Consider the following 18,040-nt stretch of genomic DNA (forward strand, 5'->3'; position numbering starts at 1 on the left):
ATCCCTGTGTCTTGTTCAGTTGGAACAAATGACAATTGTCAGTACGTTAGTCAGAAGCTAATCCGGAGCGTGAAAGACGGCTCTGAACCTAACCAAATGTTTGTCTTTTTCCTATCGAAATTCCTTGGGCATTCCTCCTCCATCGTCTCGCGTTTTTAAACTGGACATTTGCAATATCTCTTCTCCAGCTTTCTATACATTATATTTATGTGTGAAGGTATGCCTGGAATGTCAGGAAGTTATCCAAATAATTAAATGAATACAATGTAGCAGCATAGCCTATTAACATTTTGTAACTTGTAATTGAGAGAGGGGTATTCCTAGTGTTCAAGAGGCGGTACCAGGGGTTTCACTCCAGACCAGGGCAGGCGTGGCTTTCCGAATGGAGTTAGATGTCAGGCAAATTGCAAGCGGTAGTCAGCAAAGCGATTCTTGGACACGGTAAGGTCCCGGGCTTTTCCAATAAACGATTGTTTGATAGAAGTTTAGCATATAACCTCCTACTAACTAAGAAAATGGTTTTGATTTTGACTCAACTTGGTTTAAAACAAAAGGATTTTAAATGTAAGTTCCGTGTCATACACTGCTATGACAGCTGGATCGGGGTAAGATTTAACATTTAAATCAAAATACCTCATTATTTCATGATCGTAAGTTCTCTCATTTTGTTTTCGTCTTGGCATGAATCATGTCATTTTAAGTTGTACCATTTTCTGATTTGCTTTGTGGCATACAATTCAAAGTTCTCCGGTAACTTGTAGGCTGTTCTGTTCGGCAAGGCATCAGATGAACTTGCTGTCAAGTGAGCGACTACGGGGTGAAGCAGCATTGCAAATCAGTGGTGTTTGACACTTGTAAAAATGCGAATAAAACAGCCTGCCCTCGTTGCAGTTCAGGTTTAGTTTACGACATTATTTGATAGGCTGCGCTTGGCTCTTATTGTTCAGTGTTTGTTGGGTGGTAGATGGAGTCAGGCTGCATTTCGATTAAAGAAATTCAGTAGGCTACGGGATAATTTTGCCGGTTTCACTGACGTCACGCTGACCATTAGCGGGACTGTCACCGGCTATTCAGCTTTTGTGATGGCTTGTCGACTTCGTGACATCATTGATTTAGCGGAGGATGGCTGTAGGAGTAGGCAACCGTATTAGACTTGAAGGTGTGTGCAGCCAGTGTGTGTGTGTCTGTGTGGGAATCTCTGGTCTGATGCGGAATACCAAGCACATTATCTGCTGACGGTACGGGTGAGTAGTCGACTATTTATCGTCTTCCATCTTTCTCTGTTGGCTTAATGATCTCGTTTTACATTGTGTCTGTTTGCTGTTTATTTGAATGAGACATTTCGATGATGCCTGATGTAGTGAGAGACGAGGGATTTTCCTTAGCCACAAAAGAACTTTGCCTAGGCTATGTGCACAACATTTTCGCGGACGCTGTAGGGTATAGTAAAGCAGATGTTTTGTTGTTTTCAATCTCCGAACCACGGTGGTGCAGCTATCCTAAATATCAGCTGGATAGCCTAGCATGTGGTAAGTGTTGAGCTCAGCTGTAATGCTTCACTTCCTAAACCCCCTGCCTTTCCCTTTGAAGCCCTTTGGTGAACAGGTAAAGCATGCTCATTCTAAATGCACGCGACTACAACTCCCCACTTGACATAAACCATTCGAAAGCGAGTGGAAAAGCGAGTGGAAAATGGAAACACGTACTGTTCCCAGCCGTGTGCACATCATAGAGGGCATGGTTAAGCATTAAATTAGGATGACAGTTAGGTACCCAAGGTAGGTCCAATTTGGCGCAAAAAGAAGGTGGGTAATGGGACCAAATTATAGAATTAAGAATTAAGCAAGCAAAAATGATTCTGTCAGTTTGAGAAGCAAACATGTTTAGCTTCCCTGTGGTCGACTGGAAGAATCGGGGAGTCATGTCAAAATGATGGCCAGCGAAAGAGATGTAAATGGAGAGGGTGGCGTATAGGCTATCATGTTTATCATAGGGGCTGCATGAAGGTCATAAGTTTGATTCTTGATGGGATGCTTACATTAACTCAAGTTGATTAACTTGACCATAGAAGTAACTAATGTCTGTTTTATTTATGCCTGTATACCCTACATCTTCACATCTCAAACATTCATTTATTTATTTGTTTTGCGTGTTTGTTTATTTACATCCATGTACATTGACAACATTGATTTTATATCCTCTGACTTGATAGAAATTAAGGGATATACTTCTTTCTTAATAGGCCCTACACCTATTACACCTACACCTGTTACAGCGCCATTACACCTATCTCCTGTGGAATAATTCCTTTAAAGTCACCTCTCTCTAAAATCTAAGCCTAGATCTTCAACTTGGCTCATTAGTGAATTATGTAGTTGAGGTTTGTGGTGCAAAGGTGTCTTTGGTGAAGTGCGCTTTGAGATGGGGCAGAGGCAGCCGGTAAAGTACAAGTACAGCCTCCTTAGTGTCAAAGGGTCTGAAGGGCTTGGATAAAACCGGATTGACACCTCGAAATTATGAATGAAACTATGAATTATCTACAGAGACATTTCACAAGACAGTAGTTGCTCAAGGAGTAATTGATCATGGCTCATTTGCCTGTAGATTCCCTTGGTAGTGTTACTGGTTTTGGTGCTGCCTGTGCTGTCAAGGTTTAGCCTCACAATGCAGAGTATCATGATCCAAATACATTTATAAATATATATTACATATACAGAACAATATAACACCTATATTGTCAGCATTTACTATTGAACCAATTCGAGTGAGAGTCTAAAATCATTATTGGTTATGCGACTGATCCCCATTCTTGTTCATTTAATTTTTTTATGTGTTTTCTCACTCGCATGCTGTGTGTCGTTGTGTGCAGCTGTGTTGGATATCTCTGTTTTGGATGAGTCATCTTAACCTGTTGCCATGTTACATTTCTCAGCAAGCAAGGGTGCTTCCAGACGTTGGCTGTCTGTCCATCAAAGCCATGGGGAAGGACTACTACAAGACCCTAGGCATCCAGTCTGGGGCCAACGAGGATGAGATCAAAAAGGCCTATAGGAAGATGGCTCTCAAGTTTCACCCAGACAAAAACAAGGACCCCAACGCAGAGGAGAAGTTCAAGGAAATAGCAGAGGCATATGAGGTGCTGAGTGACCCTAAGAAGAGGGTCATCTATGACCAGTATGGAGAAGATGGTGAGTTTGCCACTCTGGTCTTTCATGTTTTTAATTCTCTATTGAATAAAGGCTGGTAATGTGGATAAAAAAAAGACATTAATGATTCTAGGGTCCTCTACTCTTCAAATAGCTTTGGGGTATAAAATCGGGTACCAGAGGACAATACCATTCCGGCGAGAATGCAGAGTGCTCCTTAACTCCAAAGAGAGAGCTTTTGTTTTTTCTCCCCATATAAAGTCATATTTTCCAAGCTGATTTAATTTGAATGCTGAACTCAAATATTGGCAAGTGCTCAGGCTATGCTGTCACGGTGAAATTTTGCGTGTGTGGCTCAGTCAAAAAAAAAAAAAAACAAGATGGTGGTGGGGGTAGTCGGAGGAAGACAAAGAGACATGATATTCCAGCTCTTGCCGATGGCTCACCGCTGGGCCCTGCGCCAGCCCCGTTTGTCTATCTTTAGTCGGTGCACAGCTGGAAAACCCAGCATTTCAGTTGGAAGCACACTAAGACGGATGCCTTCGGTGCCATAGCAAGGGAACCTGCCTTTGATTTGCACCTATCTTAAGGAGTCTGTCGTTTTAAACCATTGGTTTTTGAAAAGTGAGTTGATGCTTTAAGTTGCAGCAAAGTTGCTTTAAGTCAACTGCAGACAGCCAGTGGGTGTTCAGCATATCGCAGGGGGGCCTGACTAGAAAGAGCTTGGCTGAGGTGATTTAAGAATACATAACTGAGGGAAAATATATCATAGAGGAGGAAGAGGGGAAAACACCAAGATTTTGCAAAAAGAATGCTGCAAATCATTTTTCCCAATAACATATGATAGGGCCTATTCCTGGTCAACGTAGGACTCTATTATTTCACTATGACCCACTTACTATTTTAACAACCAGCTACGTCTTGCATATCTGTATAGCCTGAGTATGCTCATTTTCAAAGCCCTTGCAAAGCACTGGCTGTAATGCATTTTTAATCACACTGCTGTGTAGCGTCTATGCTAACCTACCGTGTGACAGCAGCAAACCTTACATGACTTTTGGTATTGCTCATATTTTTCTGTACTCGCCTTAAGCCTCCAAGGATGAGCAAATTATCTTCGTACTTTACCTCCAGTGGTTGATACATGACCAATCAGTGGTGGAGTGGTTGAGTGCGTTTATCCATTCAGATGGCTGCCCTCACAGCTTACATTAAACAGACACAAGTCCTTAAACAGGGGCTCATTTTTAGACTTCTAACCTCATCCCGCTTTACAGGATGACGCTGTCTGGCTCTTCTCGTAGATCCGACTTGTGTATTCTTTCCGACACGCATTTTTCAACGGACGGACCACTACACAGGCTTGGCTTTGGGTATATTAATAGCCGTTGAGGTAGGCTGTTTGTGTAGGAGAGCCCCAGCGATTTCCACTCCACTCAGTCGTGTGATTTTACTTTATTCCCATCAGAACCAAAATACAAAGAGAGGCATTTGGCAGTCCTTGTGGTGCGTCTGACACTCAGAATTGAAAAGCGTGGGCAGTCACAAGTCTCACCTAATGTGATGAAAGACATGATAATGCTTATGCCATTGTCATAGAGAACACATGCCTCTACCACAGAATATAGTCCTAGGCCACACAGTTTCACCATACTCTGTGGCCTAGGACTATTTACAATGTTGTGCATACCATCACAGATCATGTACATCTTAAACCTGAAATGAAGAATTCTGCAATGGAGTAATATTGAGTCCGACATCACTGGAGCTCTAATAATCAGTTTGATATTCTTCCTCCTGTGTGCTTCAGGCTTGTCAAAGTGTTTCTGGGAATTAAAACGTCTCCTCTACACTAGTCTATTTCTATCGAAGCAACGGAGCCCAAGCTATGAGTCATGCATCACTGTGATTGGATAAAATCAATGACTACTGACTTAGGACATGACTAAGGTTAGCATGCCCTGTGGCAAAGAAATGCTGTTTGGGATTCCTTACAAGCACTGATAGTCAGTATTGGTGGCCATTGAATTAGTACTTTTTTATCTGTTCCTAATATTCTTTCATATTCATCAGATCTCTTTGGATAAAAGCATGTGATAAATAAGATAACCACATATCATTCATATGGAACCTCTGTCATATGTCAGGTTCATTTGCGTGACACTGCAGTGTGATACTTCAGGTAGATATTGGAGATGTCCGAGCTGCATGTCTGGTCACAGCTGGCTGTGATCCTCACGAGTGGTCCGGGGGCTTGGGAGAGTGCAAATACCAGCAGAGAGTGGAGAAGAGAGGAGTGGAGAAGAGAGGAGTGGAGAAGAGAGGAGTGGGGAAGAGAGGAGTGGGGAAGAGAGGAGTGGAGAAGAGAGGAGTGGGGAAGAGAGGAGTGGGGAAGAGAGGAGAGGAGAAGAGAGGAGTGGGGAAGAGAGGAGAGGGGAAGAGAGGAGTGGAGAAGAGAGGAGTGGGGAAGAGAGGAGAGGAGAAGAGAGGAGTGGGGAAGAGAGGAGTGGGGAAGAGAGGAGTGGAGAAGAGAGGAGTGGGGAAGAGAGGAGAGGAGAAGAGAGGAGTGGGGAAGAGAGGAGAGGCGTGGTGGGGAGGTGGGGAGGGGATGGGAGGGGAGGCTGGCAGAGAGGCACTGCACCAGGCTTGGGTCCCTGTGGTGGCTGCACAGATGGTGCGGGGAAGAGGATGTCAGGACTCTTGTCACCCCTCTCGCCTCTTCACCCACCCAGTCCCTTTGAGTAGCCGTTGCTCATTAGAGCAGCTGAGGGCACTGCCCCAAGATGTGTCATCCCCTCTGTGGAGACGAGAGGGTTTCTTGAGGAGGTTCACACCACTGTAAATAACAGAAGTGAGTCTATGAAATGTTGACCTGCTATACGGTGAGCCGCTGCTGCCATTACAGTGAATATAGATTTTTTAGATTTTAAAAAAAAAAAGTTTTCTATATGTCCAGCGATGGAGTGTCCTGGCTCTGTATATTAAATCGGGATCAGTCAGCCATGGGCTTAAGTCTTATCAGCACTCAACAGAGCTCTGAGGCATAGCAGAGGCGACCCCCCCCCATCTCCTGTGCGCTACCCTCCCTCCCGCGCCCCAGTTTCCATTAAGCCGGATGTGTTCTCAATCACTGTTGATGATTTTCACACTGCAGTGATTGTAGGAGAATTTTAGCACCTCAATTTGTAGGACTGTTGAAAGCGACAGGGAGCCAAAAGACCTGAATGTAGGTTTGACCATTCTCACGAAAGGTGATGGCACACTAGATGTTAATCCCAACTAGAACTAGAACTCAGTACATCTTCAGATTTTTTGCCAATTTCTCCAAACCATGGTTTCTATAGTAAGAGCCATATATATTAGCTATATCTTCAACATCTCAGTTACAAAATCATGAATTCTGCTAAAATCATCTCTGCTGTAAAGCAGGAACCCTAGTCGGCTGTTATCTGTCTCCACACTGGTCCTCTGGCAGTATTATCTCAGGTACTATATGTGTGGGTGGGCTGACTAACCCTGATGTCTTGTCTCACTGCAGGTCTGAAGGCAGGCGGTGGCGGCTCCACAGGCAACTCAGGCAGCACCTACCACTACACCTTCCACGGCGACCCGCACGCCACTTTCGCCTCGTTCTTCGGCGGCTCCAACCCCTTCGACATATTCTTTGGCTCCAGCCGCACGCGCAACCACACGTCCAATGGCTTCAGCGACCACCACGGCGACCATCATCATGACAACGACATCGACATGGACGGCGATGACGACCCCTTCGGGCCCTGGGGCCACTTCGGCAGCAGCTTCAGCGCCTTCAACGGGCTCAACGGTTTCCACCACGGTGGCGGCGGCGGCGGGGGTCGGAGGGCGCAGCGGGCCGAGCCCCTCCGCGGCCGGCGGCGCATGCAGGACCCGCCGGTGGTGCACGAGCTGCGCGTCTCGCTGGAGGAGATCTTCCACGGCTGCACCAAGCGCATGCGCATCACGCGGCGGCGCCTCAACCCAGACGGACGCAGCATGCGCACCGAGGACAAGATCCTCAACATCGTCATCAAGCGCGGCTGGAAGGAGGGCACCAAGATCACCTTCCCCAAGGAGGGCGACGAGACGCCGGACAACATCCCCGCCGACATCGCCTTCGTGCTCAAGGACAAAGGCCACCCGCACTTCAAACGTGACGGCTCCAACCTCATCTACTCAGCCAAGATCAGCCTGAAGGAGGTAAGACACCTTAGGAAGGGTCTCGGGGGTTGAGCTGTTGCAGATGCAGATGCAGCGGTTTTCTGCCATTCTGCACCGTATGTGTTAATTAGTCAGTAATGACTCATTCATTCACTTTAGATGCTCATGCATTTCCTGGCCATATTGGGCATCATTTGCTTTGTTTGTGTTTTTTCGCTTGCCAAGATTCTATTTTTGGACATCTCTCTGTCTCAGCGGAGAGCTGAAGAGTAGAGAGAGCTTGTATAGTTGGGTAATTAGTGTAAATAGCAACTATCTAAGGAAATGTTTTGGTAAAAACAGGAAAATGTAAAATTATAGGACGATAGAGTAGATACAGTTGTATATATTGCCATACCAGTGTAGACTATAGAGTATTAGAATATAGGCCTAGATATATACTGTAGATTTACATAAATACAGGATAGTTTCGCAGTCATTTGACCTGACACCCATTTGCCTTGGTGTGTATGGAGTTTGTTTGGTCAGTTGGACTGTCTGATCCTTGGAATAGATTTGGTCCAGACACACATTACACAGGTTTATTATTATCACATCTCTAGAGCCTTGTTTGGCCTTTGTGTCAATTTACTTGGGGTAAACTTCCAAGGTCTGTTTTAGTCCTGTCCTGATTGTAGCCAAAATAGCTCGCCGACCTCGCTGACCACAAGGATGGGGAGGGGCCTTTCAGACTGATGTCCCCCTCAGACAGTGTATTGTTGTTGAGAGTAACTTCATGTGAACACATCTCAGTGACAAGTTCTGATGAATCACCTTGACTACACAAATGATCTCTCTCAGAATATGTAAAGAGAGCGTGTGGAGAGGGTTCACCACCAGGGCTTTAGCCCTTTTTTACATTAAACCAAATAAAAGGTCAGATAGAAGACCTCCTATGATGTAAGGTTATCAGCTGTAAAAAAACACATGTATGCACATGTGTTCTTGTAAAAATGCAAGTTGGTGTAAAAATAGATGTAACTGATACCAATGATTTACCAAGGCATTAAACATGATTTTGTGCATTAGCATCTAGTGTGCTAGAATCCTTTGTAATTTAAAGTTACCCAGAGGCAGCTAAAAATACCCTTAGCTAGCTCGCTTGATAAAGTGAGACACTAATCTCTGTAGTCTGAGTGACAGCCTCAGGTAAGTGGAAAGTTGCGTTCTTTTCTGCTCCTCAGCAACTTCTCAGCTCAGGTCTGTCTGTCCAGGCCCAGACTGCCTCGTCAGGGGTAATGTACCGTTCAGACCCTGAGTCAACCCTTCAAGCACTGCAGGAAGGAAGGGAGAGAGAGAGAGAGAGAGAGAGAGAGGGAGAGATGCAGTGCAGCAATGAACTATGCATTGATATTTGTGAGGCCCACCCAAGACCAATAGGGGCCCTAATCCCAGTCAGAGGCCCCCATTTTCCTCCTTTCTTTCCTGTCTAGCCATAGCCCCCGTTCCCTCGGTCCTCATCCATCTGCTGTGGTGACCAGCCACTGGGGCTCTCAGTCTTCCCATGAGCACTTGGGGCTGATAGGCCTTGTGGCAGGCAGCACCGATTTACCCTCTGCCACCGTGGTGTGAGTCCTCAGGAATCTCGTACCCCAGTGTCACCCGTGGCTGCCCGTGGAGACCGTCTCCGAGAAAGGCAAGGCCAGCAAGCGGGGACGGCCGCGGGTGGAAATTGTTGTAGTAGGGTGGCAACAGCCAAGCCTGGGACATTTTAAGCCGTGAGTTTAATTGCGAACTCTATTTAGGAGGGAACGTTATGCGCTGTCCCGATCATCACCTGAAATGGAACGCATATGGAAAGATCCTTAATCTTTGCTCCAAGTAACATAATCAGGCACCGTTAATTAAAAAATAATTCAGAGGTATGACCCATTTTTGGTGCATAGTATGCTCATTAGTAGACTGACCAGCACTTTGATGTTTGCTACTGGGTAACCTTGAATTTTTGATTTGGCTGCTATTTCAGGTCTTGCATACTCGTAGAATGTGTAATCACACCAGTGCATTAGTTAACAGCAAGAGATATAGTTTTTACTGTTATGCTACCATTGTGCTATTATACTGTAGTGCACTGGTTATGTGGACATAAAAATAGGCTTATCTAGAGTACTTATCTGGAGTACCTCTACCCTCAAATGTCACAATGATGCAGTATGTTGCATTGATAGCATTTGGCATTGCATTGATGAAAAATTGTGGCATTTATTCTTTTTCACTGTATGCCTCCTTTGAAATTCAGTCCCTTGAACGTGTGTGTGTGTGTGTGTGTGTGTGTGTGTGTGAGTGTGTGTGTGTGTGTTAACTCGGTTAGGCAGTAGCTTTGATGTGACTCAGCAGATAGCTGCTGTGCTGCTGCAGAGCCTCCCCGCAGCGCTTTCTGCAGGAGCGCCGACCCACGAGGCTCAGCCAGCACTGTGTGCAGCTTCCTCAGCTCGCTCCAATCTCCTTTACTCTGCTCTGCTCTGCTCTGCTCTGCTGCAAGACTGCGCTGAGCTCTGACTGAGAGGGAAAAAGGATGACAGAAGGAGTGAAAAAATGACTCTCATTAGCGAGCTCACCAGAAATCTGGGAAGAGAAAACTAGAGGAAAGTGGAGATGGCAGCTTGTTTTTGTGCGTTGCTGCATGGCATTGTTTGTGCCAGCGTGTCTCCGGATGCGCGGCTGTGGCTTCCGCCGCCAATTAGCAGCCTGGGACCATACGATTAATTTTAGCCAGCCGAAATTTCATGCCAACCGAGATCGTCTGTCGCTGCATGACATGGAATGACATTCACAACCTTCCAGATGGCCCATTGGTTTCCTCTGACTCTGTTTTGCCCTCCATTTTTCAAAAACAAAACACGTTTAAATAAAAGCGCTGACCAACATTTTAAGGACCTGCTGTCCTCGCGTCTTTTTTTTTTATGACCCAGAAAAACACCAGGGATCAGACACCCACCACCGACTGGCATCAGCGCCACAAATAGTGCCCGTATCAGTGGTTTGTGACTGGGAGTATGTGGAGTATATCCATAGAAAATGAGATCCAAAGAACATGAGCCACCTCTTGGAACCGTCATGCAGGAAACCAACGGTTCTGCTGAATGCTGATGTGTATTTCCGCAAGCAGTCTGTCAGTCGGTGCTTTTCTGTTCACTTCAGGCGCAAGGCTCCCATCTGTTAAATTAAAGTTGAAACTTGAATATTTGTCCTTGTAAAGGGAATATTGTTTTGTACTCGGCACCCCTGGGTAACGCAAAAGTGTTTCACATATGAAAACACTCACACAAATGGATTCACAAGCTATTCCAACTTTAATTTAGTCATGAAAGCTTTCTGAGAGTGCTGAAAAAGAGGCATACTGTATCCTTTACCACCAAAAATGTCAGGGCGAGTCTTAAACACATTTAGATATTTTGAACGTTTTATACGACATGAACAGTTAGATTGTTAGTGTGTTTTTCTGTTCTGAAGCATTCCATGGATGAGAGATAAGGTGGCCAGGATTTGGTGCTCTCATCATTGAATTCTAGGTGTTATACTCCCGATTTCTCTTGTCTTGTCAAAATCCTCTCTTTCATGTCCTGGAGTCACAGTCATTGAATAAAAAAAAAACACAAAACAGTCATGTACTGTATGCACTTGCCGCCCTGCATCTCACTTAGAACAGAGCTGAGATTGCACAACCTGGCAAGCTGGTGATAAGCATTTTTGAGCTTTGCTGCAGTGTTTGCATCTACTTTAGATATTGTGAATTTCCACAGTACTGGCATTCTAGACAAAGCTCCAGGTCAGGTCCAAGGAGCTCCTGCCTGTAATTACAGGGAGATCATGAAATCAGAGACCCTTAGCAGACATACTTTTTATGTTCTGCTCTCAGTGTGATTTTTCTGTCTTTTGGGATTCCCAGTACAGCATGTGATATGATTAGTCCCACCTTCAGACTGTGTTGTGTACACTAATTTGCTTTTGTTCCTGGCGCTCTGCAGCTTTCCCCCGGACTTTTATGTCTTTTGTAATAATGTTGTTTATCTGTTCTTGTAAAGGATGTCGACAGTTAAATCAGATGAGGCCTCTTAAATTGCAATATAGCAGAGGCAATAATGGGCTCCAACTTTATTGCACCGGACTCTCGAGCGCGCCAGATCCCCTCATAAACAGCCGACCCACCCCAGCAAATGTCAAGTCATCTTTGACAATTAAGCTCTTTCTGGAGCTCCGCCAGCACCCCTCCATCTCCTGTCAAATCTCCGCTGTCTGGTCAGTGCAGCAACATCACCGTCAGGGCCGTCCTTGTTTTTTTAAATTAAAACGCTTCGTCTGTTCGTTAAGCGAGTGCTAATGACCCAGAGGTTATTGCGCCATTAAAGCCAAATTCCCTCTCCCTTTCTTGCCATCCCTTCTCTCTCGTTGGCTGAGTGCACCATAGCACCAACCTCAACAAGCCTTTATTAACAAACCCTCAAGTGATTGTTGTCTCCTCAGATTGTGGTTTCAATCTCACTGGAAGACGGAGTAAGTAAAGCATAAGTATCTTTTGATCCAGTGAAGGAAATTTGGTCTCGGCATTTATCCCAATCTGTGAATTAGTGAAACACACTCAGCACACAGTGAACACACAGTGAGGTGAAGCACACACCCCGACGCAGTGAGCTGCCTATCCCGACGCAGTGAGCTGCCTGCTACAGCGGGGAGCAGTGAGGGGTTAGGTGCCATTCCTACTGTTCGGGGTTCGAACCGGCAACCCTCCGTTTACAAGTCCGAAGCGCTAACCAGTAGGCCACGGCAGCACCACGCCGCTGTGTCTATGGCTGTGCGTGTGGCAGACCCAGTTTCCCAGCTAATGGATTGGCCCTGCGTGGCAGATTAGGCCATCCGAGGAGAAGGGCAGGAGCTCTCAGCTCAGTCCACTTTCCATGAATTCGCCTTCTTTCCACTGCCAGGGGCACAGGGGGATAGATGGGCAGCAAGAGTGAAGTCATCAGAAAGCCGTGCAGCACTCCTCCACCAATCAGCTGAGGCAGTTGCTTAGCAGGGCTCAACTGTCGGGCTACATTGATGTCCTGTGTTAACAGCATATTCAAGTTTAAAGACCTCTCTTATAAGCTTCAAGGCATCAAAGGTAGAAGTAGGTAGTTGGATACTGCTTTTTATTTTTTCCCCCATGAGCTGAGCTTTTTGAATTAAAAGCGGTGCCCCTACTTTTTAAAACCTGATTTCACACCATCCGAAGTTTGTTTTTGTTTTTTTAAAGATGAATGTTGCGTCAGTCACACAGGATGTTGTGCATAGGGTAAAGAACAAAGGATCAGTCTCTAGTCTCCAGGCCTTAGGCCTCAGATTGCCGCCTCTGTAACAGCACATCATCCTCACTGAGCATGGCTCAAGCCGAGGCTGCCTGATAAACCTGACAGCTTCTGCTTAGTCTGTCTGCCTCTCCACCCTCTCCATGTCCATGTTTTTTGAGTACTGACTGCCCACTACTGCTTACTACTGTTTTACTACTGTTCTACTATTGTACACAGCCTAATGTTTTCTCTACTGTTTTACTGCTACACTGTTTTTTTCATGCTATATTAGCACACATGATCAATGGCTGCGGTAAGGCTTCTGATACAATACTGAATGAATGAATGGCTATAACCCTATTACCTCAACCTGTTCTTGCACTGAAATAGTTTTTTATTTTACCTTGTCTACATTACACTTTACTCCCCTATTTGTCTATATTATTTATGCTGGTCTCTAGACCTTACTCTTGCACTGTTGCACTGTTGGACTACTTTTTGCACCTTCACCATGATACTCACTCACTCTCTTGAGCACCTTGCCAGGCACACATAACTAAGGACTATGGCTGGACTACTGTTTGCACATTGGACTTTCTTAATTTAACTTATATAGTGTATTTAGTTTTTGGCTGGACTACTGTTTGCACCTTCACCATGACACTCACTCCCTTTAGCACATCACCAGTCCCGGCCCTGTCACTACAAGCGTCTTATGCTTGATCACCCTCAAGCACATTGGACTTTCTTAATTTAACTTATACAGTGTATTTAGTTTTTAGTTTTCTTATCTGTCTTATCTTCTACTGTCTTTATTGTACAGTGGAGTTTAGTTATATGTTTATACTTACACTTATGTTTACCACTTCTGCTGTAAGTGCATGTTGTGTGTTATGTCTGTATGCTACCGAGACCCTTGAATTTCCCCTTGAGGATCAATAAAGTATCTATCTATCTATCTATCTATCTATTTACGACCTCAGCTGATTCGAGCTTTTTGGATTAAAAGCGGTGCCGCCTACTTTTTAAAACCTGATTTGACACCATCTGAAGTTTGGTTTTGTTTTTTTAAAGATGAATGTCGCGTCAGTCACACAGGATGTTGTGCATAGGGTAAAGAACAAAGGATCAGTCTCTAGTCTCCAGGCCTTAGACCTCAGATTGCCGCCTCTGTAACAGCACATCATCCTCACTGAGCATGGCTCAAGCCGAGGCTGCCTGATAAACCTGACAGCTATTTACGACCTCAGCTGATTCGGCTGTTACTTCATCAGCTCTGTGTAATGAGACCACCTGCTAAAATTAGCTTCCTCTGCACTCGACCACCTTCCATCAGCATAGACACACACACACACACACACACACACACTCCCCTTACAAATACACAAACATGTTACAGACATGGTAAAGTGAAAAGGTCTGCTATGTATCTTCCAGGCTTCCACATGTGCTTGAACATTCACATGGAGACTCCACTCATGTCAGTAACGCTCAAGAGAGAACAGTCACTAGCCGTCAGAATTGAGACATGACTAATATCCTTAAAAATGGAGTTAAATGGTGGTATTAGAAACAAGTAAAATGTATTCATAAAATATACTCATGAAATGTACTCGTGAAACATTTGTAAAAATGGTGTAGCTATTTGTCAGTTAAGTTGATTAGTTTTGGAAGTTATGACATCATTGCAAACTTCTCGTTGTAATAACAAGATCAGTTGTAAAGACCCTACTTAAAAAGCTTTGGTCATAGTCCATGTACTCACCCTCTGTTTTCATTCCATGTACGAGTAGTATGTTGGAAAATCCCCACCAATGTCCAGTGCTGAACAACTGTGCTCCCACTCTGCCCACCCCCCCATCCCACTCCCTGCAGGCGCTGTGTGGCTGCACCGTGAACATTCCCACCCTCGACAACCGGGTGATCCCGCTGGCCTGCAACGACGTCATCAAGCCGGGCACGGCCAAGAGACTGCGGGGCGAAGGCCTGCCCTACCCCAAGAACCCGGCCCAGCGCGGGGACTTGGTCGTGGAGTTCCAGGTGCGCTTCCCGGACAGGATACCTCCACAGTCTCGGGAAATCATCAAACAGCACCTGCCCCAGTCTTAGACGGGACTGCATTGGGATTATGTTTGTCTCGTCTGCTTTTTTAAAAATACACACAAACCTACACTTTCATAAACATAATGGCTATCTTTACACAGATGGTAATATATAATTTGAAGACTGAAACGGAGAGTGAAAGAATTTGCCGAGAGGAACCTCAGTTCTTTTTTCCCACTTTTTTTCCCCACAAGCGCTGTTTGTAAGCAAATAGAGATGGGTAGATGCTGGCTTACTTTTTTTTAATCCGGGACATTTTCTAAAGGATACCCCTTTTTTATTTATGCTTTTTCTTATTTGACTTCAGGATAGGTTGGAAGGCAACCTCTCATTTTAAAAGCTAGTTGGATGTTCTGTTTTCGATCATGGATTTACTCAGAAGAAGCCTATAAGCAGGAGGGTGCTCCTTTTTTGGAGCTGACTCTGCCTTGGCTATTGAGTGATTTTCATTTTGTTCCCAGTCATGAAAAACATTACCAGTTCTTGTTATTATGACTACGTTCTTATCTCAGCCGATTTATTTTCTTACTCCAGCCCTCAATAAAGCGCATTTTGTGATAAAGCTACAGTTCATTTGCAGTCACAGCACAGGCAATCAGGACACACCAGCTGCATTAGGTGGTTACTTGATGAATTCTCAGAGCCCAAATAAAACAAGGTGCTTTTTTTGTGGCATACTGCCTTAACCTTGGGGTGCATACATGTACAAATCACATCTCACACTGTGTGAGTGCCTTAACTTGGCTGAAACCAGCATTCCTCTGATACAAGTGCTGGGTACCATGTCAATCACACAATAACTAAAGCAGAAAATCATTGTGCTAGGTGATTGGAAAACACTGACAATATATACAATAGCTATAATATCACAATCTAATCTTTTGCAGACACGAATGTCAACAGCCCCTGACTTCAATCTGTCAGATGGGCTTTTGTTGACAGGCAACATATGACATTATACTTTCAGTTTGGGCTCGAACCATGGTAACACTGAACACACTGTCATTGAGCATTCCGGAAACACTCCATGAGTTTATGACCAGACAGCTGGCAGGTTGCTGCCGTTAGCTCCCTGGTGCTTTACTAACCTATTGAATAATATGAATCATGATTTGTTGTATGAGAGTAAATTGCAAAGGCTTAATGACAGGGTGCTCAGCAGGAACTTACCTTATAAACACAACACAACCTTCAGTGCGCACACCTAGAACTTTAGCCTAATACTGCTGATTGCTTTGTTAAAAATAGGCTTACTTGCAGGGGTTCTGTTTGCTTCACACCACAACCTGGTGCTTGTCATTTCTACAAACTTTTGTTTTCATTTTTTTTTTAAAAGGAGCTGTGAAATGGTGTTTGTATTAAAACAAGTTTAAACAACTTTTATCTGAATTTGCTAAGTTTTTACCTGAAATTGAAGTTTCAGATGTTTGAAGAACATTTTCAGGACTTCTTTATAGTAATATACTAGTATACGTCTTTATACCATGAACTGGTCAAGCCTTGCTGTTGACACTGCAGTTGAGCCACAGGATTTCAGTAAGTCTGCTCTGGAGCAGTATGTGAAAACTGTTGCAAAAAGAAAGGAATAAAAAGTCACTGGTAGTCTGCATTTGGGTGGACCCTTGCTGCTTCATTTGTTTTGAGGCAGTGACTTTGGACGCAAGTCCATGTGTAATTATTTAAGCAGTCGTGTGGTTAATGTTCTGTCTCAAGTGTTGAATTTGGGACAGATGTTGGAGGGGGTGTCAAGTGGACATGGTGGACGACTGGATCATGACTCAAATGTCCATCACTGTTTGGATGAACCTGGTAAAATATGGCAAAATTTCTCTTTCCCACATTTAAATGGATTTTTAAACCTTATTTCCCCAAAAAGACACCATGGAAGAGATGTGGAGGCCTGGATGCCCAAAAAGTATGCTTCCAGTGACAGTGGCAGAACGTGTGGGGAAAGTTCTCAAGTGGAATGAAAGAAACTTTGATCAGAACTTTGTATGTCTTTCACCCATATCTGACCTGGAAGGTCTAATTTCATGAGTTTGTGTGATCATGGAGGATATAACGGTGAACATTGTAATGAGACAGAGGGCAAGTGGATGTGTTTGGGGACCCCTCTCTGAATGCAGTTTCGCTGTGGTATAATGAGAGTGAGTGAATGTCATTGGAAATCTTACAACCTTCAATAGTCACAGTGTGTATGTACCCCTCAGTGTTTGGTAAAGCATTTTACAGTGAAATGAAATAAACCAAAAATGTTGAATATTTTGGTATAATTATCTGTTGACATTGATTTCCAAGGGAAACGGTTTACTGTATCTGTTTCACTGTGTGCATGTCAGTTCCTTGTGGAGTGCTGCATGTCAGTTCCTAGTGGAGTGCTGCATGTCAGTTCCTATTGGAGTGAACAATAATATGTTGCGATGGCCATTCATATAACAAAAGATTGATTTTTAGGATGCTGTGGCTGTTCTAAACAAATGTTTCTCCCCTCCCAGAACCTGATGCACATATGCTCAGTGTGCCTTAGTAAAACGCTTTACAGAATAGAAACTATGACAAAATTGTGTAGCATTTCATTTGCTTAGTTGTACTGTAATGGTTGTGGAATTAGAATGTGAAAATTCTATCAGAATGCTAAGAAGGCCAAATGTGTAGACACAGTGGAAAAAGTGGAAAAGTTATTACCTACAGTGCACACACCCTCATACACCCTCCACTGCCCCCTCAAGTCCCCAGGGTCTAGTGTTCAGCGTTCTGGAGCTCAGACTCGGCTCTCGTCTCCAAGTGTGAATGGCACGTGTGATGTCATCGCCCCCAGTGGGAGTGGGCTGGGATATTAAAGCTGGCATCGGCTGGATTCCAAACCCACACAGCTGCTGTAATTAGGGGAGTGTGTGTGTGTTGGGGGGGGGGGGCTTAGAGTTGTGATTTGACTGTTAGTTGTTGTGAAGAACAGTTTGCAGTCTAATACCCTCTGCTGTGGTCTGCTGGTGAGTTCCAGAATGTTCTGCAGGCTTTCTACTGGGAGACCTAAAGAAGTGGTGTCAACACAAAAAGTTGCTGATAAAATGATAAACCGCCCCCATCTGGCTATGCTCCATCACACCTCTCACATGCCTCTGCATTGGGCCACACTCTCCAGATGGTCTTTTTTCCACTATTGTTTCTTGCCACTCTTTGTCTTTCAGTGTCATTTAAGGGTTTCTAACCTGTAACAACATGTGGTGCAACATGCTTAATTTAGTTCTATTCAAATGAACTGTGTCCAGCACAAGACATAATTAGAATAGATGTGAATGTGACATGAAA

At 44.5% G+C, this 18,040-nt stretch overlaps 1 protein-coding gene across 4 annotated transcripts; it reads left to right on the forward strand.

Annotated features, from left to right (window-relative positions):
* The first annotated feature begins 404 nt into the window (after positions 1 to 404).
* Positions 405 to 17,007, forward strand: dnajb5 (DnaJ heat shock protein family (Hsp40) member B5). Of its 4 annotated transcripts, none has more exons than XM_042102031.1 (4): positions 405 to 441; positions 2,933 to 3,188; positions 6,685 to 7,361; positions 14,504 to 17,007. In XM_042102031.1, exons 2-4 carry the CDS (start codon positions 2,978 to 2,980, stop codon positions 14,735 to 14,737), a joined length of 1,122 nt encoding a protein of 373 aa, XP_041957965.1. In that variant the 5' UTR covers positions 405 to 441; positions 2,933 to 2,977; the 3' UTR covers positions 14,738 to 17,007. The 4 variants fall into 4 exon arrangements, with proteins under 4 accessions (XP_041957965.1, XP_041957963.1, XP_041957964.1 ...); XM_042102029.1 differs by lacking the exon at positions 405 to 441 and adding an exon at positions 453 to 605; XM_042102030.1 differs by lacking the exon at positions 405 to 441 and adding an exon at positions 749 to 1,244.
* The last annotated feature ends 1,033 nt before the right edge of the window (positions 17,008 to 18,040 follow it).

The sequence above is a fragment of the Alosa sapidissima genome, chromosome 8 (genome assembly GCF_018492685.1).
Source record: "Alosa sapidissima isolate fAloSap1 chromosome 8, fAloSap1.pri, whole genome shotgun sequence".
Classification (NCBI taxonomy): domain Eukaryota; kingdom Metazoa; phylum Chordata; class Actinopteri; order Clupeiformes; family Clupeidae; genus Alosa; species Alosa sapidissima.

What these genes read in the sequence shown, in the direction of transcription:
- dnajb5 (XM_042102029.1), top strand. Translation starts at nt 516, where the DNA reads ATGGTTTTGATTTTGACTCAACTTGGTTTAAAACAAAAGGATTTTAAA. An exon ending in TGACCAGTATGGAGAAGATG is followed by an intron (nt 3,189 to 6,684) that starts GTGAGTTTGCCA and finishes GTCTCACTGCAG; the next exon opens with GTCTGAAGGCAGGCGGTGGC. An exon ending in CCAAGATCAGCCTGAAGGAG is followed by an intron (nt 7,362 to 14,503) that starts GTAAGACACCTT and finishes CACTCCCTGCAG; the next exon opens with GCGCTGTGTGGCTGCACCGT.